Source organism: Salmo salar, chromosome ssa07 (genome assembly GCF_905237065.1).
Source record: "Salmo salar chromosome ssa07, Ssal_v3.1, whole genome shotgun sequence".
NCBI classification, from domain to species: Eukaryota; Metazoa; Chordata; class Actinopteri; order Salmoniformes; family Salmonidae; genus Salmo; species Salmo salar.
In genome coordinates, this window is record NC_059448.1 from 53,029,099 (window position 1) to 53,056,388 (window position 27,290).

Sequence of the window (27,290 nt, forward strand, 5' to 3'; positions counted from 1 at the left end):
ATAGTGCATTACAGACACACAGCACTTCACAATCATTAAATACATAGTGCATTACACATACAGACACACAGCACGTCACAAACATTAAATACATAGTGCATTACAGACACACAGCATGTCACAATCATTACATACATAGTGCATTACACATACGAGGGGCAGTAATGGCCACACTCAATATCTTTGAATTGATTATGCCCCCATACTCAAACACATTAGTGTATGTCGTCATTGAGGGTTCAGAGTTAGCATGAATGCACCACAACTCACAGTTACCTCTGTTCTATATCTATCTATCTATCTATCTATCTATCTATCTATCTATCTATCTATCTATCTATCTATCTATCTATCTATCTATCTATCTATCTATCTATCTATCTATCTATCTATCTATCTATCTATCTATCTATCTATCTATCTATCTATCTATCTATCTATCTATCTATCTATCTATCTATCTATCTATCTATCTATCTATCTATCTATCTGCTAGATAACTATTTCTTTGTTTCTGTGTCATACATCTACCATAAATTTGCAAGTCAATGAGATTAATCTCTGTTGCTTCACAGCTCCACCTCATCTTCAGTGTCTCCATCTCCCTGTGAAGTACACTGGTTAAGGACAAAAAGGACCAAACACACTAACTGAGGCTCAATTTGACCGTACATCATTTCATCACACATGGTGGACCGTACATAGTGGACCGTATAGGATTGTGAGGACTGGTGGTTCAACCCGAGTGAACCGTGGTCCAGTGAACCGTGGTCCCGCCCTATGGGGAAGACTGGTAAGAGCACAGTGGACCTCAACTCCCCGACAGAGGTCAAACAGGCAGTCCCATTCGAGGTCATGGAGACGGTGGCGCCCCCAGATGGCGAGGAGAAGGAGGAAGTACTCCCTGACAGGGGCTCCTGGAAGGGCAAGTTTGACTTCCTGTTGTCATGCGTGGGCTACGCCATCGGCCTGGGGAACGTCTGGAGGTTCCCTTACCTGTGCGGCAAGAATGGAGGAGGTAAGATAAACTGTCCGGGGAGGGAGGCCATTTGGGCCTGGAGAGCCAAAACGGCGTCTGGGAGAAATCATTGTTACAGGCTTTGAAATAGTGAGATTTCAAAGGGGTGCCTGAAGAGGCAGGAGGAAAACTACACATTTCAAAATATCATCAGTATAAAGCACAACCTATTACAGTTCATGGGAGTGCACTGTTTGATAAACTAACACATTGTACTAAAAAAAGTATTTGAAGAAACATGCTTTAATATTGTGGGTGTCCAATGTCCACATTTGCTATAATGTGAACTATGGGAACTGCAGGATGTGTAACATGACATGGAAAATGAACAGGCATTGTAAAAATAGGGAGCTTTCAATGAATACATTTGGCTATCCATCTTATTTTCTTTAATGCAACCTGAGTGAGAGAAAATCTAAACATGTCATTAAAACCACTGCATGGAATTTACCATGATGATTATTTAATGACCGACCTGGATTTTAATTGATGAGGCTATTGTTAATAATGAAATTGTCATTAGGAAACATCTATATTTCATCACAATGTACTGTACACTGTGCTAGTATGCAGCATCGTCTTAATGGACTATTGAGGTCACTTTCTGTGTGAGCGAATAATTACAAATACATTTTTCATGAGGACTAGATACATAACATAGATACATAACATCAACAGTGTTAGTGTTCACGGAAACGTTTTTTGTAAAAGTGAGAGTTTTTCGAGGTAAAACATCCTTAAAGTGTAACGAATACCACCTTTCTATTAAGTTAAATTGGTTTTTGAAATGAGCACCTTTCCAGTATTGTAAAATCAAATAAATCACAGAGTGGATATTTTCTATTTTGAACATCAATAACTTTGAGAAGTGAGCAAAGATTAGAAGCAAACACTTTAGATACTATACTTCTGACTGGTATTTAATCATTTACAGATTGATTTTACTGATGTCATGTATTCTTTTTTGCATTTTACACTTGAGAGGGACTGATGTAATGCAGTGTTTCCCAAACTCAGTCCTCAGGACCCCCTGGGTGCACATTTTGGTTTTTGCCGTAGCACTACACAGCTGATTCAAATAACCAACTAATCATCAAGCTTTAATTATTTGAATCAGCTGTGTAGTGGTGGGGCAAAAAACTAAACGTGCACGCTTGGGGTCCCGAGGACCGAGTTTGGGAAACACTGAAGTAACCTATTGATACAGAATACCACAGTCCCCTTGTTTTCATGCATAGTTCATTCTATTGATTTCTGTAGATGTCATATATTTCACTCGTTCCACCATACATCAGGGCTCAGGTCTATATGTAAGCATCTGTGTATGTTACTGTCTGTGTTCTACATCCAACTTCTCCTTTGGAGATCAATCAAGTGTTTTGAATTGAATTGAATATGGATATCCATATAACCCTTGCAGGAGTGTGCTTGTTTGGCTCAGCAGCGTGTCCGTGTGTAGGGAGTTGACACTTGATATAGAAATTGTGAGTTTGGTTGTGTGCTCTGGATGATTTGTCAGCCAAGTTTACCGTCAAACCTGAATGGGTCATGTCATCCCACTGGGCACACAGTGGTTGACTCAGCATTGTTTCCACATAATTTCAATGAAATAACATTGAACCAACGTGGAATAGATGCTGAATAGATAGGATAGACTGCTAGTTTGTTAATCACATGTGATGAAGCTAATGTCCAAATCACACTTCTGAAATCCCCTATCTGTAACGATGTGCACTGAGTCAGGAAGCAAGTGTGTGTTTTAATAAATAAACACAACATAATACAAAACAAGAAACACAGACATAAAACAGAAACAATGACGCCTGGGGAAGGAACCAAAGGGAGTGGCAGATATAGGGAAGGTAATCAGGGAAGTGATGGAGTCCTGGTGAGTCTGACGATGCGCAGGTGCGCGTAACGATGGTGACATGTGTGCGCCATAACGAGCAGCCTTGTGACCTAGAGGCCGGAGAAGGAGCACACATGACACTATCCATAAATCCACTATCTAAAACTGATTGAAAACTGGCCAATGAGTGTCTTAACCACATCCGAGTCTCAATCCTTCAACCTTCTCTCGAAATGTGCACTTGCACAACCCTCATGGTAAAAACTACAGAAGCCTGCCGAGGGGAGAACGTCTCATAATAATGGCCGGAACAGAGCTAATGGAATGGCATCAAACACCTGGAAACCATGGAAACCATGTGTTTGATGTATTTGATACCATTTCACTTATTCTGCTCCAGCCATTACCACAAGCCCGTCCTCCCCAATTAAGGTGCCACCAACCTCCTGTGGTAAAAGCTGTCTCCAGCACAGGAGGTTGGTGGCACCTTAATTGGGGAGGACGGGCTTGTGGAAATAGTTGGAGTGCAATAGGTGGAATGGAATCAAATGCATCAAAGAAATTGTGTCCTTTCGCACCTTCCTTGCCATTATTATGAGCCGTCCTCCCCTCAGCAGCCTCCTGTGGCTCCAGACAATGCTTACACCAATCCCATGCTTTTAAAATCCATGATAGTAAGTGTGCAAGTGCACAAGTTAGAGAAGAATTGAGAATGGGGATGCAGACCGTAAGTGAAAGTGTAAACACAGATGAAAGAGGATATCTTTGGTGTACATGTGAAACACACTTCCTGTTCTATCACACTGTGCCCTGGTCCGGTGACAGGGGCTTTCCTGATCCCGTACTTTCTCACCCTGGTGTTTGCTGGCATACCTCTGTTCCTGTTGGAGACGTCACTGGGCCAGTTCACCTCGGTGGGGGGACTGGGGGTGTGGACCAAACTAATGCCTATGATGAAAGGTGAGATATGTTGAAAATCCCCCCACATATTGACAGATAGTCTAGGTAGGTGATTGATTGTTTGATTACATTAATTAGACAATTAAAGAATTAATATACATACAAATGCAACACATGCAAAATCATTGAGGAGTCAAGCTCATTGTAGTTCATATAAAAATCCAACAGAATAGATATACACATATCCCAAAGACAAATAATAGTTAGCTACAGCAGTTCCTAGTTAGTTAACTATTTGTTTGTTAATACTGACCTGTACCTCTCCCTCCCCTACAGGGGTTGGTCTGGCCTCAGTGGTGCTCTCCTTCTGGCTCAACATCTACTACATTATCATCATCGCCTGGGCCCTTTACTATCTCTTCAACTCCTTCAGAGCGGTAGGTGACATCACCACACTACATTATCATCATCGCCTGGGCCCTCTACTACCTCTTCAACTCCTTCAGAGAGGTAGGTGACATCACCACACTACATTATCATCATCGCCTGGGCCCTCTACTACCTCTTCAACTCCTTCAGAGGTGTAGGTGACATCACTACACTACATTATCATCATCGCCTGGGCCCTCTACTACCTCTTCAACTCCTTCAGAGCGGTAGGTGACATCACCACACTACATTATCATCATCGCCTGGGCCCTCTACTACCTCTTCAACTCCTTCAGAGGTGTAGGTGACATCACCACACTACATTATCATCATCGCCTGGGCCCTCTACTACCTCTTCAACTCCTTCAGAGCGGTAGGTGACATCACCACACTACATTATCATCATCGCCTGGGCCCTCTACTACCTCTTCAACTCCTTCAGAGAGGTAGGTGACATCACCACACTACATTATCATCATCGCCTGGGCCCTCTACTACCTCTTCAACTCCTTCAGAGCGGTAGGTGACATCACCACACTACATTATCATCATCGCCTGGGCCCTCTACTACCTCTTCAACTCCTTCAGAGCGGTAGGTGACATCACCACACTACATTATCATCATCGCCTGGGCCCTCTACTACCTCTTCAACTCCTTCAGAGAGGTAGGTGACATCACCACACTACATTATCATCATCGCCTGGGCCCTCTACTACCTCTTCAACTCCTTCAGAGAGGTAGGTGACATCACCACACTACATTATCATCATCGCCTGGGCCCTCTACTACCTCTTCAACTCCTTCAGAGAGGTAGGTGACATCACCACACTACATTATCATCATCGCCTGGGCCCTCTACTACCTCTTCAACTCCTTCAGAGCGGTAGGTGACATCACTACACTAGAAAGCAGTAGCCCAGTCAAATCAAATCAACGTTTATTGGTCACATGCACACGGTACAGTGAAATGCTTGCTTGCTAACTCTCCTCAACAATGCAGTAAAATATCTGTCCCAGTTCTGTTCCTGCTGTCTTGCCAAATTTTACATTATTTATTTCACCTTTTATTTAACCTGGTAGGCCAGTAGATAACAAATTCTGATTTACAACTGCGACCTGGCCAAGATAAAGCAAAGCAGTGCGACAAAAATAAACAACACAGAGTTGCACATAAACAAATGTACAGTCAATAACACAAAAGAAAAATAGAAAAATCTATGTACAGGGTGTGAAAATATAAGAGTAGGGAGGTAGGCAATAAATAGGCCATAGAGGCAAAAGAGCAAGAGGGTAAGTAATAATATGGGGATGACGTAGTTGGGTGTGCTATTTACAGATTGGCTGTGAACAGGTACAGTGATCGCTAAGCTGCTCTGACAGCTGATGCTTAAAGTTAGAGAGGGAGATATAAGACTCCAGCTTCAGTGATTTTTGCAATTCGTTCCAGTCATTTGCAGCAGAGAACTGGAAGGAAAGGCGGCCAAAGGGGGTGTTGGCTTTGAGGATGACCAGCGAAATATACGTGCTGGAGCGCGTGCTACGGGTGGGTGTTGCTATGGTGACCAGTGAGCTGAGATAAGGCTGGGCTTTACCTAGCATAGACTTATAAATGACCTGGAGCCATTGGGTTTGGCGACGAATATGTATTGAGGGCCAGCCAACGAGAGCGTACAGGTCACAGTGGTGGGTAGTATATGGGGCTTCAGTGACAAAACGGATGGCACTGTGATTGACTACATCCAATTTGCTGAGTAGAGTGTTTGAGGCTATTTTGTAAATGACATTGCCGAAGACAAGGATTGGTAGGATAGTCAGTTTTACGAGGGTATGTGTCACGCTTGTCGTCGGTAATGGAGGACCAAAACGCAGCAGGTATGTGTATGCTCATCTTGCTCTTTTAATAAATACAAAATGAACACCAAAATAACAAAGAACGAACAATCGACAAAAAACAGTCTGGCAAGGCACAAGGCTATACACAGAATAATCACCCACAAATCACACACACAAACACACCCTAATATATGGGACTCTCAATCAAAGGCAGATAGACAACACCTGCCTTCAACTGAGAGTCCCAACCCCAATTAACCAAACATAGAAACACACACACCAGACTAACCATAGAATACAAACACATAGACCATCCACCAAAAACCCGGAAATACTAAATCAAACACCCTTTACACAAACACACCACCCCGAACCACATAAAACAAATACCCTCTGCCACGTCCTGACCAAACTACAAAACAATTAACCTTATACTGGCCAGGACGTGACAGTATGTTTGGCAGCATGAGTGAAGGAGGCTTTGTTGCGAAATAGGAAGCCGATTCTAGATTTAATTTTGGATTGGAGATGCTTAATGTGAGTCTGGAAGGAGAGTTTCCAGTCTAACCAGACACCTAGGTATTTATGGTTGCCCACATATTCTAACTTCAACGGTCATTGACTCCTATGGTCATAGTCTGGTTCCAGATCTGTTTGTGCTCTGTTGCCGACTCAGCAGAAAGCACAAACAAATCTGGAACCAGGCTATCGAATAAAAAATCAGTGTGGGTTGAATACGTTATAGACTATAACTAACAAATGCTCTAAGAAATATGCAGGCCTTAGTCAGACTTAGTCAATAGAGTTACTGAGTAGTTCACTTAATAGTGTTCTCACTCCTGTTGTTCACTGTGGCTGTTCATTTTGTTCCACACAAAGACCTGAGACAGAGTTATTATCTCTTTACAGACAGTCTCCATCACCACTCTTCTCACACCAGACAGGAGCACAAAGAGATGGGTCAGGAGAGTGCGGGGAGAGAGAGAGGCAGTTGGAGGTAGAGAGAGAAAGAGAGCTGGAGGTAAAAAGAGAGAGGGAGGGGGGAGGGAGACAGGAGGGAGAGAGAAGACATCACTGAAATGAAGCAGACAATCTGAGACACTAAGAGCTTTCCACTCAGAAGTGGTGAAAAAATACATATATGATGATGACCTGAGAACAGGAAATAAAATAAAATGGTTCTAAGCACAGAGTGTACCTGAGACTCCATTACGGGTTCTTTCATCTCGGTTAACTGAGATGTCATTTGGTCAGATACGTAGTCCGTCCACGGGAGATTGGTGTTTTTAGTGGTTTGTAATTTTTACATATAGCTTACAGTAACATAAATGAATGAAAACGCTATTATGTTCTTTGACCTTACCTATGACCTTCATAAATATAACCAAAGGATTGTTTGCAGCAATTAGATACAAGGTGGAAAGTAGAGGTCGACCGATTATGATTTTTCAACACCGATACTGATTATTTGAGGACCAAAAAAGCCGCTGCCGATTAATCGGCCGATTGTTTTTTATTTATTTTTGTGTTAATTTATATGTAATAACGACAATTACAACAATACTGAATGAACACTTATTTTGACTTAATATAATACATCAATAAAAACAATTTAGACTCAAATAAATAATGAAACGTTCAATTTGGTTTAAATAATGCAAAACAAAGTGTTGGAGAAGAAAGTAAAAGTGCAATATGTGCCATGTAAGAAAGCTAACGTTTAAGTGCCTTGCTCAGAACATGGGAACATATGAAAGCTGGTGGTTCCTTTTAACATGAGTCTTCAATATTCCCAGGTAAGAAGTTTTAGGTTGTAGTTGTTATAGGAATTATAGAACTATTTCTCTCTATACGATTTGTATTTCATATACCTTTGACTATTGGATGTTCTTATAGGCACTTTAATATTGCCAGTGTAACAGTATAGCTTCCGTCCCTCTCCTCGCTCCTACCTGGGCTCGAACCAGGAACACATCGACAACAGCCACCCTCGAAGCAACGTTACCCGTGCAGAGCAAGGAGAACAACTACTCCAAGTCTCAGAGCGAGTGACGTTTGAAACGCTATTAGCGCACACCCGGCTAACTAACTAGCCATTTCACATCGGTTACACCAGCCTAATCTCGGGGGTTGATAGGCTTGAAGGGGTGGGTATAATTTGTGGAACGTTCCAACAAGAATCTGTTCCAAAAAGCGTAAAGTAAAAGGTTGCCAACCAACAACGCATACAAAGTAGCAACGCATACAAACCTAGCTAACTAGCTGCCGAATAGGCATCAACTCACCACGTAGCTTATTCTTAATGTTTGTCCATAGGCAACTAGAGTGAGGACAGACATTTTTCGGAATATTCTGCCGCTATACAACTTTGTATTCGTTGTTTTTTGGCAACCTTGTTATTTACGAAGTTTTTGGAATAGATTCCTGTTGGAATGTTCCACAAATTATACCCACCCGGCTTGAAGTCATAAACAGTTTGAAGCACAGCGAAGAGCTGCTGGCAAAACGCACGGAAGTGCTGTTTGAATGAATGCTTACGAGCCTGCTGGTGCCTACCACCGCTCAGTCAGACTGCTCTATCAAATATCAAATTATAGACTTAATTATAATATAATAAACACACAGAAATACGAGCCTTAGGTCATTAATATGGTCGAATCCGGAAACTATCAACTCGAAAACAAACGTTTTTTCTTTCAGTGAAATACGGAACCGTTCCGTATTTTATCTAACGGGTGGCATCCCTAAGTCTAAATATTCCTGTTACATTGCACAACCTTCAATGTTATGTCATAATTACGTAAAATTCTGGCAAATTAGTTCGCAACGAGCCAGGCGGCCCAAACTGTTGCATATACCCTGATTCTGCGTGCAATGAACGCTAGAGATGTGACACAATTTCATGTTAGCAGGCAATATTAACTAAATATGCAGGTTTAAAAATATATACTTGTGTATTGATTTTAAAGAAAGGCATTGATGTTTATGGTTAGGTACATTGGTGCAACGACAGTGCTTTTTTCGCAAATGCGCTTGTTAAATCAACACTCGTTTGTCAAAGTAGGCTGTGATTCAATGAGAAATTAACAGGCACCACATCGATTATATGCAACGCAGGACACGTTAGATAAACTAGTAATATCATCAACCATGTGTAGTTAACTAGTGATTATGTTAAGATTGATAGTTTTTTATAAGATAAGTTTAATGCTAGCTAGCAACTTACCTTGGCTTCTTGCTGCCCTCGCATAACAGGTAGTCAGCCTGCCATGCAGGCTCCTCGTGGAGTGCAATGTAAGGCAGGTGGTTAGAGCGTTGGACTAGTAACCGAAGGTTGCAAAAACGAATCCCCGAATGCCCCCTGAACAAGGCAGTTAACCCCCGTTCCTAGGCCGTCATTGAAAATAAGAATGTGTTCTTAATCTGACTTGCCTAGTTAAATAAAGGTGTAAAAAATAAATAAATAGGCAAATCGGTGGCCAAAAATACCGATTACCGATTTGTTATGAAAACTTGAAATCGGCCCTAATTAATCGGCCATTCCGATTAATCGGTCGACCTCTAGTGGAAAGACCTTTAGTTTCTACATGACAATGAAAACCCTGCACCCATTGACTTCAATTCAAATGACTCTATTTTCTTGTGAGGGAGCTTCTTGTGTGGAATGGTTCCTATGACAAACTAACAGCACATACAAATAAATACAAGCAGGCAGTAGAGGACAGGACAAAGGTGACACAAGTTACTCATTCCATCATAAAACATCATAGATTCCTACCATAATAGTCTCCTGTACCAGCCAGCTCTGAGCCTGGGGAGGAGGCTCCTACCATACATTATTGATTACTACCCTACTGTATGAGTTAAATAGCTCTCTGCTCTCCAATGTTCTCCTTTATGCAATGGCCAATGCTAATGCATGTTGGTGCTAATCTTATGTCTGTCTGTCTGTCTGTCTGTCTGTCTGTCTGTCTGTCTGTCTGTCTGTCTGTCTGTCTGTCTGTCTCCCCCCCCTCAACTCTTTGTTCTCGTCTCTTTCTGTCCTCCTCTTTGTCTCTTTGGATGACACAATGACACCTCCTCTCCCCTTTCTTTCTCCCCCTCTGTCTCTCCATCTCTCTCCATCCATCTCTGTCTCTATCTCTCTCTAGGATTTGCCATGGGAGGGTTGTGATAACCCGTGGAACACAGAGAAATGTTTCTCCAACTACAGTTTGACAGACACCACCAACCTCACCAGTGCCGTCACTGAGTTCTGGGAGTACATCAAATCATTTATTTGAACACTTCAATTGTGGGGTTTCTAATGGTTTTTCATTTTTACATCTAGCCTACATTAACATAAATCAATGAAAACGCTATTATGTTCTTTGAAAAAAAAAGAATCATATACTAATGACCTTCATAAATATAACCAAAGGATTGTTTTTCTCATAGCATACATGGAAAGTATTTATTAGACTGTTATGTTGTTGACGTCCAAAAGACACGTCATTGGCTGGAAGTGGGGTCCCTCGAGGCCAGGCATTTCTAGTGTTAAACTTCTATAATTTTTCACTGAGTCGTGAAAAGCATGGTGTAAAAGGTGGAAAATTTGTGTGTGTGCATATTAAACGTGTGTGTGGGTTACCTGAGAGTGTGCATAACTGTTTGTTTGTGAGTGTGGCCTGTCTGTCTGTATGTGTGCGTGTAATCATGTGTGTGTATAACCTGTCCGAAAGTATGTATGCATGTGTCTGTGTGATCCAGGTGTGTGTGACTGCACTGACCGGTGTGTGTGTGTGACTGCACTGACCGGTGTGTGTGTGTCCGCCAGGCGGAACATGCACCAGCTGTCCAGTGGTCTGGAGGAGCCTGGTGAGGTGCGCTGGCCCCTGGCTGGAACTCTGGCTCTGTCCTGGATCCTGGTCTACTTCTCTATCTGGAAAGGAGTGGAGTGGACAGGGAAGGTCAGCCCTGCTCTTATTATTACTCTCTTTTTGCCTTCTCTTTTCTTTCATGTCTCTTTCTCTCTCTCTTTTTCCATCTCTCTTTTTCTGTCTTGGTGCTTTCGTCTCGGTCTCCTTATGTCTGGGTGTCTCCTCTCTCTCTCTCTCTGGCACTCCATCTGGCACATCTCCATCTCTCTCTCTCTCTCTCTCTCTCTCTCTCCCTCTAGCACCTTTCTCTCTCTCTCTAATGAAACCTCTCGTCACCTGTAAGACACATCAACCACAATACAATTGATAGAATGGTAAATCCATTTCAGCAACATCATATACTAAACTTCAACCCTGATATATGCAGCAGGCCACAGCCTCCCATGACGGTAACCTGGCAAAAAAAATGCATTAACAACTTACTCGAGTTAGGGGGTGTTAAATTAACGCTCACTTTTTAGAAAATAAATGTATGAGCAAGGAACACATCTTCGCATTCTGCTCCGAGGGTAATTGGAATTTAATGTGAATGGCACAAAGCAGAAAATTAACTCCCCCAAGGCCCTGGCCTTGATGGAATTTACCAATTAAACACAATCATTATTTGACAAAGTGCAAAGCACGTTCACAGATCTCTGTCAGGAGAGGAAGGCGAGGCAGGCGAGCAGGAAGTAAAATGTTTCAGTCTGCTCATGTACCATTGAGGCTGGAAGTTCACCCTCATTTGGGGTTTTTAGTTAGTCAACTACCCACCATTTCACTCCTCACCAATACACCATGTCTGTTATTCAGGTGGTCTATGTCTCTGTCCCCTATCTGTTATTCAGGTGGTCTATTTCTCTGTCCCCTATCTGTTATTCAGGTGGTCTATTTCTCTGTCCCCTATCTGTTATTCAGGTGGTCTATTTCTCTGTCCCCTATCTGTTATTCAGGTGGTCTATTTCTCTGTCCCCTATCTGTTATTCAGGTGGTCTATTTCTCTGTCCCCTATCTGTTATTCAGGTGGTCTATTTCTCCGCCACGTACCCCTACCTCATGCTGTTCATCCTGTTTTTTCGTGGGGTCACTCTCCCCGGGGCCAAGGAGGGCATCCTTTTCTACATCACCCCCGACTTCAACAAACTCCTCAAGTCTGAGGTACGGTGGCCCCTAAGAGTCACACACTCACAAACCATATGTCTATGCACACACTGAAATGTCAACAGGAAAAATAAGATATGTTTAATGTCTTGAAATGTGAAAACTGTCCTTAAAAAATGTGTGTGTATGTGTGTTTTTGTCTGACTACTCTCCCAGGTGTGGCTGGATGCTGCCACTCAGATCTTCTTCTCCTATGGACTGGGTCTGGGTTCGCTCATCGCCTTGGGAAGCTACAACTCCTTCAACAACGATGTGTACAGGTAGGCAACCCCCACAGCCTCTCCTGTATGCCTTATGTCCCTGTTAGTGACCCACTGGTTTCAAACCTGGGTCTCATGTGTGCATCAAGAATGAGCTAAAGCCTGTGCATTTTCTCAGGGAGCTAACACACATCTTCAGGTAAGGCTCATCAAACCACCTCTGTTACATGTTAAAAACCTAGGTGATGGAACCATTCTATTTGCTTTGATTCTACACTTCTGGGTTCCACTCCATCTTTCCTTTATTTGCTTTAATTTGTTCTGTCCTTTTCTTGTTTCTTTCTTCTGTGGTGTTCTACTATGGTGTTCTGTCTACTTACCAACACCAAACATGGGTTGTGTTTTTCTCTCCTGTCAGGGACTCCCTCATCGTGTGCTGTATAAACTCCTTCACCAGCATGTTTGCGGGCTTCGTCATCTTCTCTATTGTGGGCTTCATGTCGTACATCACCAAGAAGCCTGTCCAGGAACTAGCTGCCTCCGGTACAGTGCAGTTAGCTCACCCTACTGCAGCATTCACTGTTATTGACGTTGGAGTCAGCTGTTCCTGATTAACACTACAGAGTCAAACCGAGCTGTACTGACCTGGTCTAATTACACATCCAGTATAGTTTCTGAAACAGTGCTGGAAAGGACAATGTCTAAATAAAATATAGAGTATGTTCAGACTCTTTAGCAGGGGAGTCAAACTCATTCCATGGAGGACCTAGTGTCTGAGGGTTTTTGGTTTTTCCTTTCAATGAAGACCTAGACAACCAAGTGAGGCGAGATCATTACTAATTAGTGACCTTAATTCATCAGTCAAGTACAAGGGAGGAGTGGAAACCTGCAGACACTCAGCCCTCCATGGAATGAGTTTGACACCTGTGCTATAGTGTCATTGCGTCACTGGTTATCTTCTTCTTGATACAGTAAAAGTAATGAATTGATTAATGCCACTGATTGGCCATAGACTCCACTCAACTTGTGCCCGAGGGCCTGAATTAGTCCCTGATTAGAGGGGAAGAATTTAAATCAGCAGAACTTCTTCTGACACAAGATAAAAGGGGTAATAGTGATCCTAATCAGTAAATTATTGGTTTCTTAGATACATGTAAGACACAATACAGGACGGAAGTAAAACATACGCTTTTTATTCAACAGAAGAGATTTCATATGGTACAATAATTATCATGGTGTGCATTACTGTGTCCATTTGAGGTGTGCAGAGAAGTGTGATTATGCAATGTGGTCTGAGGCTCAATGATGTGGTTTGGTGTCTAACTCAAGGCCTAGACTTAGCTCTCTGTGATTGGTGTGGTGTCTAACTCAAGGCCTAGACTTAGCTCTCTGTGATTGGTGTGGTGTCTAACTCAAGGCCTAGACTTAGCTCACTGTGATTGGTGTGGTGTCTAACTCAAGGCCTAGACTTAGCTCACTGTGATTGGTGTGGTGTCTAACTCAAGGCCTAGACTTAGCTCTCTGTGATTGGTGTGGTGTCTAACTCAAGGCCCAGGCTTGGCGTTCTTGGCCTACCCCCAGGCCGTGACTCAGCTGCCCATGTCCTCCCTGTGGGCCATCCTGTTCTTCTCCATGCTGATGATGCTGGGGCTAGACAGCCAGGTGAGGATCCCACCTCGAGTCACCTGACACCCAGATAACTAGCAAGGGAAGAGAGGTGTTAGTGGTGAGAACCAGACAGACAACAGACAAGCCAACATTACAATTCATTACAGCAGAACAAATACAATAACAGAACGGCAGGTAGATATGTTACAAGGGGCTTGTTGCTACTGAGTAGACGTTATATAGAATTACCACTGTTATTTTCATTTTCAACAGAAGCGTCCAGGTGACCCTGCAGAACTTGGTAGCCTGTTAGAGTTCTCTGGTGCAAGACCTGAGTGAACCAACATGTGTGTGTGTGTGTGTGTGTGTGTGTGTGTGTGTGTGTGTGTGTGTGTGTGTGTGTGTGTGTGTGTGTGTGTGTGTGTGTGTGTGTGTGCGTGTGTGTGTGTGTGTGTTAACCTGTGTGCTCTGCCTGTAGTTCTGTACCGTGGAGGGCTTCGTCACAGCTCTGATGGATGAGTTCCCCATGGTGCTGAGGAAGAGGAAGAAGGTCTTTATCCTCTGCATCTGTCTAATCTCCTTCCTCATCGGCTTCTCCAACATTACACAGGTAACACAGTGTGTGAATGTGTGTGTGTGTGTGTGTGTGTGTGTGTGTGTGTTTAGCCTTTTAACAATCCTCTATGGCTGCGATGCTTCCCCAGGGTGGTCTGTACGTCTTCAAGCTGTTTGATTACTACTCTGCCAGCGGGATGTGCCTCCTCTTCCTCGTCTTCTTCGAAACCATCTCGATTTCCTGGTTATATGGTAGGACACTGTCAGCTTCTATACCATTAGAAAAATATAGGATCTATCATTGTTGTTTTCTACAAGCATACATCCTGTTTAAACATGATCCATGTGTACAGCTACAATTAATACTAATAATACAGTCTCTTTACATACACAAGAAAACCAGCAGGATCAACAGTTATAAAATCACATAATAAAATAAGTATAAGTACCCTAAACATGATGACAGACTGACCATGGAGAACACTAAACATGATGACAGACTGACCATGGAGAACACTAAACATGATGACAGACTGACCATGGAGAACACTAAACATGATGACAGACTGACCATGGAGAACACTAAACATGATGACAGACTGATCATGGAGAACACTAAACATGATGACAGACTGACCATGGAGAACACTAAACATGATGACAGACTGACCATGGAACTAAAATATACAACTACCATAAACACTAAACATGATGACAGACTGACCATGGAGAACACTAAACATGATGACAGACTGACCATGGAGAACACTAAACATGATGACAGACTGACCATGGAGAACACTAAACATGATGACAGACTGACCATGGAGAACACTAAACATGATGACAGACTGATCATGGAGAACACTAAACATGATGACAGACTGATCATGGAGAACACTAAACATGATGACAGACTGACCATGGAGAACACTAAACATGATGACAGACTGACCATGGAGAACACTAAACATGATGACAGACTGACCATGGAGAACACTAAACATGATGACAGACTGACCATGGAGAACACTAAACATGATGACAGACTGACCATGGAGAACACTAAACATGATGACAGACTGACCATGGAGAACACTAAACATGATGACAGACTGACCATGGAGAACACTAAACATGATGACAGACTGACCATGGAGAACACTAAACATGATGACATATACAGTTGAAGTCGGAAGTTTACATACACCTTAGCCAAATACATTTAAACTCAGTTTTTCACAATTCCTGACATTTAATCAGAGTAAAAATTCCCTGTTTTAGGTCAGTTAGGATCAACACTTTATTTTAAGAATGTGAAATGTCAGAATAATGGTAGAGAGAATTATTTATGTCAGCTTTTATTTCTTTCATCACATTCCCAGAGGGTCAGAAGTTTACATACACTCAATTAGTATTTGGTAGCATTGCCTTTAAATTGTTTAACTTGGGTCAAACGTTCCAGAAAGCCTTCAACAAGCTTCCTACAATAAGTTGGGTGAATTTTGGCCCATTCCTCCTGACAGAGCTGGTGTAACTGAGTCAGGTTTGTAGGCCTCCTTGCTCGCACACGCTTTTCAGTTCTGCCCACAAATTTTCTATAGGATTGAGGTCAGGGCTTTGTGATGGCCAGTCCAATTCCTTGACTTTGTTGTCCTTAAGCCATTTTGCCACAACTTTGGAAGTATGCTTGGGGTCATTGTCCATTTGGAAGAACCATTTGTGACCAAGCTTTAACTTCCTGACTGATGTTGCTTCAATATATCCACATACTTTTCCTGCCTCATGATGCCATCTATTTTGTGAAGTGCACCAGTCCCTCCTGCAGCAAAGCACCCCCACAACAAACGTGATGCTGCCAGCCCGTGCTTCACGGTTGGGATGGTGTTCTTCGACTTGCAAGTGTCCCCCTTTTTCCTCCAAACATAATGATGGTCATTATGGCCAAATAGTTCTATTTTTGTTTCATCAGACCAGAGGACATTTCTCCAAAAAGTACAATCTTTGTCCCCATGTGCAGTTGGAAACCGTAGTCTGGCTTTTTTATTGTGGTTTTGAAACAGTGGATTCTTCCTTGCTGAGCAGCCTTTCAGGTTATGTCGATATAGGACTCGTTTTACTGTGGATATAGATACTTTTGTACCTGTTTCCTCCAGCATCTTCACAAGGCCCTTTGCTGTTGTTCTGGGATTGATTTGCACTTTTCGCACCTAAGTACGTTCATCTCTAGGAGACAGAACACGTCTCCTTCCTGAGTGTTATGACAGGTGCACGGTCCCATGGTGTTTATACTAGCATACTATTGCTTGCACAGATGAACGTGGTACCTTCAGGCGTTTGAAAATTGCTCCCAAGGATGAACCAGACTTGTGTAGGTCTACAATTTTTTTCTGAGGTCTTGGCTGATTTATTTTGATTTTCCCATGATGTCAAGCAAAGAGGCACTGAGTTTGAAGGTAGGCTTTGAAATACATCCACAGGTACACCTCCAATTGACTCAAATGATGTCAATTAGCCTATCAGAAGCTTCTAAAGCCATAACATAATTTTCTTGAATTTTCCAAGCTGTTTAAAGACACAGTCATCTTAGTGTATGTAAACTTCTGACCCACTGGAATTGTGATACAGTGAATTATAAGTGAAATAATCTGTCTGTAAACAATTGTTGGAAAAATTGTCCTAACCGACTTGCCAAACCCATAGTTTGTTAACAAGAAATTTCTGGAGTGGTTGAAAAACGAGTTTTAATGACTCCAACCTAAGTGTATGTAAACCTCCGACTTCAACTGTACATTTATGTGAAATAACACATATGAAATCATGTAGTAACCAAAAAAGTGTTAAACAAATCAAAATATATTTTATAAGTGTGCCTTGAATTCTAAATAAATCACTGACAGTGTCACCAGCAAAGCGCCCCCACACCATCGCACCTCCTGATACATGCTTCACAGTGGGAACCACACATGCGGATATCATCCGTTCACCTACTCTGCGTCTCACAAAGACACGGTGGTTGGAACAAAAAATCAAAAATATGGACTCATCAGACCAAAGGACAGATTTTCACCGGTCTAATGCCCATTGCTCGTGTTTCTTGGCCCAAGCAAGTCTCTTCTTATTATTGTTGTCCTTTAGTAGTGGTTTCTTTGCAGCAATTCAACCATGAAGGCCTGATTCACGCAGTCTCTTCTGAACAGTTGATGTTGAGATGGGTCTGTTACTTGAACTCTGAAGCATTTATTTGGACTGCAATCTGAGGTGCAGTTAACTCTAACGAAGTTTTCCTCTGAAGCAGAGGTAACGCTGAGTCTTCCTTTCCTGTGGCGGTCCTCATGAGAGCCAGTTTCATTATAGCGCTTGATGGTTTTTGTGACTGCACTTGAAGAAACTTTCAATGTTCTAGATATTTTCCGGATTGACTGACCTCCATGTCTTAAAGTAATGATGGGCTGTCGTTTGTCTTTGCTTATTTGAGCTGCTCTTGCCATAATATGGACTTGGTCTTTTACCAAATAGGGCTATCTTCTGTATACCACCCCTACCTTGTCACAACACAACTGATTGGCTCAAACTTATTAAGAAGGAAAGAAATTCCACAAATGTACTTGTAACAAGGCATACCTGTAATTGAAATTCATTCCAGGAGTGTGCAAAGCTGTCGTCAAGGCAGCTTTGCACACTACTTTATATTTGAGAATCTACTTTGAAGAATCTCAAATATAAAATTAGATTTTGATTTAACACTTTTTTGATTACTACATGTGTTATTTCATAGCTTTGATGTCTTCACCATTATTCTACAATGTAGAAAATTGTAAAAAATAAAGGCAATGACTTCTTGTGTCCAAACTTTTGACTGGTACTGTATCTACACTGCTCAAAAAAATAAAGGGAACACTTAAACAACACAATGTAACTCCAAGTCAATCACACTTCTGTGAAATCAAACTGTCCACTTAGGAAGCAACACTGATTGACAATAAATTTCACATGCTGTTGTGCAAATGGAATAGACAACAGGTGGAAATTATACGCAATTAGCAAGACACCCCCAATAAAGGAGTGGTTCTGCAGGTGGGGACCACAGACCACTTCTCAGTTCCTATGCTTCCTGGCTGATGTTTTGGTCACTTTTGAATGCTGGCGGTGCTTTCACTCTAGTGGTAGCATGAGACGGAGTCTACAACCCACACAAGTGGCTCAGGTAGTGCAGCTCATCCAGGATGGCACATCAATGCGAGCTGTGGCAAGAAGGTTTGCTGTGTCTGTCAGCGTAGTGTCCAGAGCATGGAGGCGCTACCAGGAGACAGGCCAGTACATCAGGAGACGTGGAGGAGGCCGTAGGAGGGCAACAACCCAGCAGCAGGACCGCTACCTCCGCCTTTGTGCAAGGAGGAGCAGGAGAAGCACTGCCAGAGCCCTGCAAAATGACCTCCAGCAGGCCACAAATGTGCATGTGCATGTGTCTGCTCAAACGGTCAGAAACAGACTCCATGAGGGTGGTATGAGGGCCCAACGTCCACAGGTGGGGGTTGTGCTTACAGCCCAACACCATGCAGGACGTTTGGCATTTGCCAGAGAACACCAAGATTGGCAAATTTGCCACTGGCACCCTGTGCTCTTCACAGATGAAAGCAGGTTCACACTGAGCACATGACAGACGTGACAGAGTCTGGAGACGCCGTGGAGAACGTTCATCCTCCAGCATGACCGGTTTGGCGGTGGGTCAGTCATGGTGTGGGGTGGCATTTCTTTGGGGGGCCGCACAGCCCTCCATGTGCTCGCCAGAGGTAGCCTGACTGCCATTAGGTACCGAGATGAGATCCTCAGACCCCTTGTGAGACCATATGCTGGTGCGGTTGGCACTGGGTTCCTCCTAATGCAAGACAATGCTAGACCTCATGTGGCTGGAGTGTGTCAGCAGTTCCTGCAAGAGGAAGGCATTGATGCTATGGACTGGCCCGCCCGTTCCCCAGACCTGAATCCAATTGAGCACATCTGGGACATCATGTCTCGCTCCATCCACCAACGTCACGTTGCACCACAGACTGTCCAGGAGTTGGCGGATGCTTTAGTCCAGGTCTGGGAGGAGATCCCTCAGGAGACCATCCGCCACCTCATCAGGAGCATGCCCAGGCATTGTAGGGAGGTCATACAGGCACGTGGAGGCCACACACACTACTGAGCCTCATTTTGACTTGTTTTAAGGACATTACATCAAAGTTGGATCAGCCTGTAGTGTGGTTTTCCACTTTAATTTTGAGTGTGACTCCAAATCCAGACATCCATGGGTTGATAAATTGGATTTCCATTGATTATTTTTGTGTGATTTTGTTGTCAGCACATTCAACTATGTAAAGAAAAAAGTATTTAATAAGATTATTTCTTTCATTCAGATCTAGGATGTGTTGTTTAAGTCTTCCCTTTATTTTTTGGAGCAGTATATATACACAGTACATACCTTTTCAAAATATATTTTCCTTTATTATTTTCCACTAACTCTGTCATGCTAAGTTGACCAAGTTTCTTGATGAGGGAGTTGGGGCCCATGATCTCAGTATTGTTGTAATTTACTTTAAAAAGTTATTGCTTATCCAAGTTTTCACTTCACTGAGTAAGTCAACAACAGCTGTCTGCCTAGCTAACTCAAAAGCACATCAACAGTCCCACTTGGGATATAGCCTACAGATAACATTTGGGCTGTCTTGACATATAACCTATAAATCGTCACCTTGTGTAGTTTGTTCAATGCTCTCTCTCCTCTCTCGCTCTGTCTTAGGAGCTGATAAGTTCTATGGGGACATTGAAGAGATGATCGGCTATCGGCCCTGCGGCTGGTGGAAGCTCTGCTGGAAGTTCTTCACTCCAGCAATCTGCCTGGTAACTGCCATTTCCATTCAGGCTTCTTCTCATTGGTTTTCAATGTGTTTAAATCCTCAGGGAAATCATACTTAACCCTATATCTCAGAAACACTGGTTACGTCCCAAATGGCATCCTATTTCCTATATAGTGCATAATTTATAATTTTTTTTCAGAATCCAGGAATTTTGTACAGATCCTTGCAACATGGGGCCGTGCATTATCATGCTGAAAGATGAGGTGATGGCGGGTGATGAATGGCAAGACAATGGGCCTCAGGATATCGTCACGGTATCTCTGTGCATTCAAATTGCCATAGACAAAATGCAATTGTGTTCATTGTCCGTAGCTTATGCCTGCCCGTACCATAACCCCACCTCCACCATGGAGCAATCTGTTCACAACGTTGACATCAGCAAACCGCTCACCCACTAGACGCCATATACATGGTCTGCGGTTGTGAGGCCGGTTGGACATACTGCCAAATTCTCTTCTAGCAACAGCTCTGATGGACATTCCTGCAGTCAGCATGCCAATTGTACGCTCCCATAAAACTTGCGACATCTGTGTCGTTGTGTGACAAAACTGCACATTTTAGAGTGGCCTTTTATTGTCCCCAGCACAAGGTGCTCCTGTGTGATGATCATGCTGTTTAATCAGCTTCTTGATATGCCACACCTTTCAGGTGGATGGATTATCTTGGCAAAGGAGAAATGCTCACTAACAGGCATGTAAACAAATTTGTGTACAAAATTTGAGAGAAATATGCTTTTTGTATGTATGGAAAGTTCCTGCGTTCAGCTCATGAAACATGGGAGCAACACTTTACATGTTGCATTTATATTTTTGTTCAGTATACGTGTATTTTATTTTAATGGATTTTCTTTTACCATTTAGTATAAAACAAAAACACACACAAAACAATATAAAAAACACAGCTGCCAGACACATGAAGTGAAGTATTGCTTAAGTAACAAATGGGACAAGAATAGAACAACACTACTCAGTGTTCACAATCAGTCTCTGTCCAGAATAAATCTGAGAAAAGGCATGTAGTGCAGTATGTTTTCAGTGGCCCATAGGGCTGTATCAATATGGGAAGATCAATGTTCTAGACATATCTATGGGCTGCTATCGTTATTCTGACTGTGTGATGGAGTATCTCTCTCCCCCACTCAGTTAATCACTTACTAACTGGCCCAACTTAACCTATTTGGCTGAACTTATGCTATCTGGCCGGCTGGCCAACCATGTCCTACCTGTCCGGACTGACTTGTGCTGTCTGGCCAACTTATCCTATCTGACTGGCTGACCAAACTTGTCCAGGCTGATTTGTCTTACCTGACTGGCCAGATAGGACAAGAGATGGTCCTATCTGGCCGGCTTGTTTTATCTGGCCAGCCGTCAAACTTGTCCTATCTGGCCGGCATGCCAACTTGTCCCATTTTGTCAGCTTGTCCTATCTCGCCGGCCATTGCTTGTTTTTTTTATTTAAAAAAACATTTTTACAGGGACAGTGCACATTAATCAACGTTTCAGTAGAAGTGCCGGTTTTAGCCAGCTGGCTAATTTTCAACCGCAGTCCCTGGGCAGGTTATTATTGGGAGATATGCGATGTAGTCGGCCTGGAGCATCACCTATTACCTCACCTAATGTAAATGTTTCTGTGTGTGCAGGGAGTGTTTACCTTCAGTGCCATTGAGATGACCCCCCTGACCTTGGGGAAGTACGTGTACCCGGCGTGGGGACAGGGGATTGGCTGGGTCATGTCTCTGTCATCCATGGTTCTTGTGCCAGGCTATGTCATCTACATGTTCTGCACCACCAAGGGTGGCATCAAACAGGTACACAGTCAACCAGCAGATCCCACTATGGTCCATATCCTTCCCCTTTGGCCCTAACCCCTCGATAATAGCATTTCTGTAGGGTCTGGATAGATAGATGCTTGCACCATATTGCTTCCACTATACAGATCTGCAAATATCGAGGGTTGGGGCTAAGGGAAAGGGGTAGAGAGAGATTCGGGATCGGCTTGACATCTCTACCTCTCTCAGGCTAAGGGGAAAGGATAGAGAGAGATTGGGGCCTGGCTAGAAAATCTCTACCTCTCTCAGGCTAAGAGGAAGGGGTAGAGACAGATTGGGGACCGGCTAGACATCTCTACCTCTCTCATGCTAAGGGGAAGGGGTAGAGACAGATTGGGGACCGGCTAGACATCTCTACCTCTCTCATGCTAAGGGGAAGGGGTAGAGACAGATTGGGGACCGGCTAGACATCTCTACCTCTCTCAGGCTAAGAGGAAGGGGTAGAGACAGATTGGGGACCGGCTAGACATCTCTACCTCTCTCATGCTAAGGGGAAGGGGTAGAGACAGATTGGGGACCGGCTAGACATCTCTACCTCTCTCAGGCTAAGAGGAAGGGGTAGAGACAGATTGGGGACCGGCTAGACATCTCTACCTCTCTCATGCTAAGGGGAAGGGGTAGAGACAGATTGGGGACCGGCTAGACATCTCTACCTCTCTCATGCTAAGGGGAAGGGGTAGAGACAGATTGGGGACCGGCTAGACATCTCTACCTCTCTCATGCTAAGGGGAAGGGGTAGAGACAGATTGGGGACCGGCTAGACATCTCTACCTCTCTCATGCTAAGGGGAAGGGGTAGAGACAGATTGGGGACCGGCTAGACATCTCTACCTCTCTCATGCTAAGGGGAAGGGGTAGAGACAGATTGGGGACCAGCTAGACATCTCTACCTCTCTCATGCTAAGGGGAAGGGGTAGAGACAGATTGGGGACCAGCTAGACATCTCTACCTCTCTCATGCTAAGGGGAAGGGGTAGAGACAGATTGGGGACCGGCTAGACATCTCTACCTCTCTCATGCTAAGGGGAAGGGGTAGAGACAGATTGGGGACCAGCTAGACATCTCTACCTCTCTGTTGCTCTTTCTTTCTGGTTCTTTCTCACTCTGTTCCATTTTATTTTTTATTTATCTTTTATATCTCCCTCTATGACTCTCTCTCTGCCCCCCACTCTCTCTCTTTCTCTGCCCCCCCCCCCCCCTCTCTCTCTGTCCCCGTCACTCTCTCTCTGTCCCCTCTGTTTCTCTCTGTCCCCTCTATATATCTCTCTCTCTCTGCCCCCCCTCTCTCTGTTCTCTCTCTCTCGTCAGTCTCTGGTCATGTTTGAGAGCATCAATTCTGCTCAGTCTCTGATCACCAACTGAGTAGACTGACTGATCTACAAATCACCTTGCACCCTTAATAATGTTTTAATATGATTGTAGACCAGTCAGTCTGCTTAGTCGGTTATCAGCTACTGAGTAGAATTGATGCTTTCAAACACGGCCTTCATCTCTTTATACACCTTTTCCTTTCTCTCCGGTTTTCCCCTCACTCCACCTCTTTCACATATGAGAAGAATGAATAAATTGCTCTAGCTATAAAACGTAATTTATCAAACAGCCCCATTATAATAGAAAAGATTACCTTTATAATGTAGTCAAAAGCAGACCTGGGTTCAAATGGCATTTGTGCATGACTGAGCTTGCCTGGCACCATGAACCAATAGAATAGTCCCAAAAGATGGGCAAACACTACCCAAATGGAATTCCAGGTGGGCTCAAACAAAGTATTTCAAAGGCTATTTGAACCTAGGTCTGGTTGAAAGTATTATGAGAAATCACCTTTAAACTGTAGTTGAAAGTATCCCTCATTGCTGGTTCCCTGTCTGTCCTGAACAGCGTTGGCACAAGATGACCACCAGCGCACCTTGTGAACATGCTGCCGTCACACACAAGAATTCACACACAGGAAGTGTGGGCGAAGCCGCCGTCTAACTGGGAATAGGATACAGTTGACTCCTGGGCACTGATCTAAGGTCAGTTTAGCGTTTTCCTCCTAATGGTTAAGATTAGGATTTTTGGGTGGGTAAACCGATCCTAGATCTGTTCCTACAGGCAATTTCCACCCAGAATTCCTGACTATGCCGAACACCTAGTCAACACAGGAGTGTATTCACTAGGAACCAAACGAACCAAATGAAACCCAACAGAAGCAAATAGAATGAAACGGGGAGTGACCTACCTGAATTTGTTCAATAGAAACTCTTGTTTCCTTTAGGAGTGAACGATTTCCGTTGCGAAACGTTTTGAAACTATTTGCTACGGTCTTGCTCTAATGAATACACCCCAGTATTCAGACAGAGAGAGGCATCATGGGAGATGCCCTGGCCAAAATGCTTCCATTCCATATGTATCCTCTGGAACTGAATGGTCACATAATATAATGGACTGTATTATTGAACAATACAATGTTTTTTCTTCTATGGTACATCGCTGTATACAATTCATAAGGTGACACCAACTTTTTCAGATCTATACAAAGTCATTGTAGCCCACTTTGGCTTACTTTACAAAATGCTTTGTATTTGTTCGTATCTGAATAAATTGAAAACATTTTTTTTATTTGAATGTGTTATGGCTGTTTCTTCTATGATGCTGTATACAGTACATGTACATTAGAGGTAGCGTTCACCAGTTTAGCGTTTGATGTAACAGTTTTAATAACAGTTTGTACTATAAATAACGGCTTGTACAATATATTAACATTTCTTAAATGTTTATAACCGGCTCTTACGTGAAGATACTGTGTTTGTTTTCAATAGTGTTGACCTGTAAATATTATTCTGCGAGTCCAAATGCTGTAATAGTGTATGAAATGAAACAAAATGTGGTCAATAATGTACTGTATAAAGTAGCCCTCTATAAAGGTACTGTACAAGCCAGGAGTAAAACAAATTAAAATGTCTCATGGCTAAATGTGTACTATGAGAAGGGATTTGGTTGGGTATTCTTTCAGTTCAATAAAAGCAAACATAACCACCAAAATACATTTAATCGAGTGTCAACTCTTTTATGCTAGCATCCCTTTTCACAGATAGGCCTGCTGTATACCATCTCTCACAATACAAAAAGGTCAATACACTTGAATTTGAATCATCTCTACAAATGGAACGGACATGCACTCAGAGGAGAGAGTTTTTTATCTCTCCTCTGTTTATCTGTTGCACTGTGCGAGCCATTTAGTGTTTCTACTTAACTAGCACATTAGTCAGGCAGCCACAACAGCTGAAATAATGCAGAGAGCTCTGATATCTCCTTCCCAGTACTGCTAAAACATGGGACACAGTTTGGGACACAAAAAAACAACAGACACAGTGGGAGAAGCCACTCACTAGCCAGGAGTAATTCCTCGCCTAACCTAACCTGACCATAAACTACCCACTGGGCACAGACGTCAGTCCAACATTTATTCCACATTGGTTCCATGTAATTTCATTAAAATAACGTGGAAACAACATTGATTCAACTAGTGTGTGCCTAGTGGGTATGGGCTCTAGTTATCGGCTAGAACTTGGGTCCAAAGGTTTTCCTGATCAGGTCACTTGGTCAGGAAAACCTCTCAGCCTCAACTAGTGAACTGGAGGTATATTTTACAGTACTAGAACATGTTATGTACTATAGTCACTCACATACAGTTTCATAGAACGTTGTGTGTACTCTACTTACTCACATACTGCGCCAGCTGAGGAAACTGGTTTGGTTCTGCACATCCATCATCCTCACTTGTACTATCACTGTCTGGTTTGGGTCTGTCTGCCTGCTGCACACGCAAACTGCGTCACCTGCTATCCATCAAGGACCTGCACGCCTTCAGGACAAGGAAGAGTGCAGGTAAGATCATCGCCTACCCTGCCCACCCTGCCCACCCCGGACACCCCATCTTTCACTGTCAATGCACTGAATATATTCACCACGGCAGCATCCCTCCCTATGCTTATATAGATATAGCCCCTCTGTAAATGGTATATTCTCACTGTAATCAGCCTATACTCCAGAGTTTTAGGTTTACTGTTCTGATATTGTACATTCTGTATGATGTCTATGTTGACTTGTGTCTGTATTCCGCTTGGATATTGTCTATTGCTGGCTTCACCTTCTCACCGAGGCACATTGCATTGTGGGTATGTGTAAATGTACTTGGGAGAATAAAGGTGACTCTGATACAGTGTAATATGACGTTGTGTGTACTACACCCAGTCATACAGCACAACAGAGGGAAAGAACAGGAGACATCCAGTATGGTGAATAGACTGAAACCATCTTTAATAGCATGTTGATATACTGCAGAACAGAAGACAGGTAAAGAGGGATTCAAAGCCAACCGAGGGAGGTGATGGTTAAAACCTATGCCCAAATTCAACAAGTCCGTCCTCCTAAAACATCCCCTTCCTCATTGTGTGACAATAGAACAACATAGGTGACAGAAAACCCCCAGAAGGGAAGAGTTCCACACGTCACCCGAAACGACAGCAGTGCATTTTTAGCATCACAGAGCCCTTTCGTCTATATCCAAAGAAAAAGGTTACTCATTTGAACTAACTTACAGTAGCATTCAATCAATTCCACTAAACCTCATTTGGGAGACAGTCACATTTTTGCCCACAAAGACAATGATAGGCTTCTCACATTCTGATGCATTGTGGGTGAACAGACAGAATGACATATTTATCCCCTGTGCTGCACTCTGTCAACTTCAGTCATGCACAACAAACTTGACTTTGAAGGGAAAGCATGTATCACAGTATCAATAGGCCTCCTATACATACAAAACCAATGTCATGCCTGGTTGAAGAATCACATTCACTCCACATGTTGAACTGACAACGACGAAAGGAACAGGAAACAGATTACCTTGTTCTTAGAGTGTGAAATGGATACAGACACAGCTCTCTGGTTTGCCATAGGCTGTTAAACCCTAAAGAGACATTGAGCGTCCCAAATGGCACCCTATTCCCTTTCTAGTGCTCTAATTTTGACCAGGGCCTATAGGTCAAAAGTAGGGGACTATGTAGGGAACAGTGCGCTATTTGGGACGCTGACACAGTGAAGTATTTGAAATATGTAACCCTGTTT

The 27,290-nt window shown here is 43.1% G+C and overlaps 1 protein-coding gene and 1 long non-coding RNA gene across 2 annotated transcripts; one reads left to right on the forward strand and one right to left on the reverse strand.

Moving 5' to 3' along the window:
• The first annotated feature begins 748 nt into the window (after positions 1-748).
• LOC106609598 (sodium- and chloride-dependent GABA transporter 1) lies at positions 749-25,194 on the forward strand. Its single transcript, XM_045722252.1, has 14 exons — positions 749-1,018; positions 3,693-3,827; positions 4,104-4,204; positions 10,182-10,291; positions 10,847-10,979; positions 11,952-12,086; positions 12,246-12,349; positions 12,708-12,832; positions 13,839-13,951; positions 14,376-14,507; positions 14,602-14,704; positions 20,235-20,335; positions 21,992-22,159; positions 24,057-25,194. Exons 1-14 carry the CDS (start codon positions 781-783, stop codon positions 24,150-24,152), a joined length of 1,794 nt encoding a protein of 597 aa, XP_045578208.1. The 5' UTR covers positions 749-780; the 3' UTR covers positions 24,153-25,194.
• Positions 914-9,302, reverse strand: LOC123743788 (uncharacterized). The gene is made up of 3 exons (XR_006770675.1): positions 9,257-9,302; positions 3,741-3,815; positions 914-996 (listed from the first exon to the last, which is right to left on the reverse strand). It is a non-coding gene; the product is annotated as an uncharacterized lncRNA (long non-coding RNA).
• Positions 25,195-27,290: the final 2,096 nt, after the last annotated feature.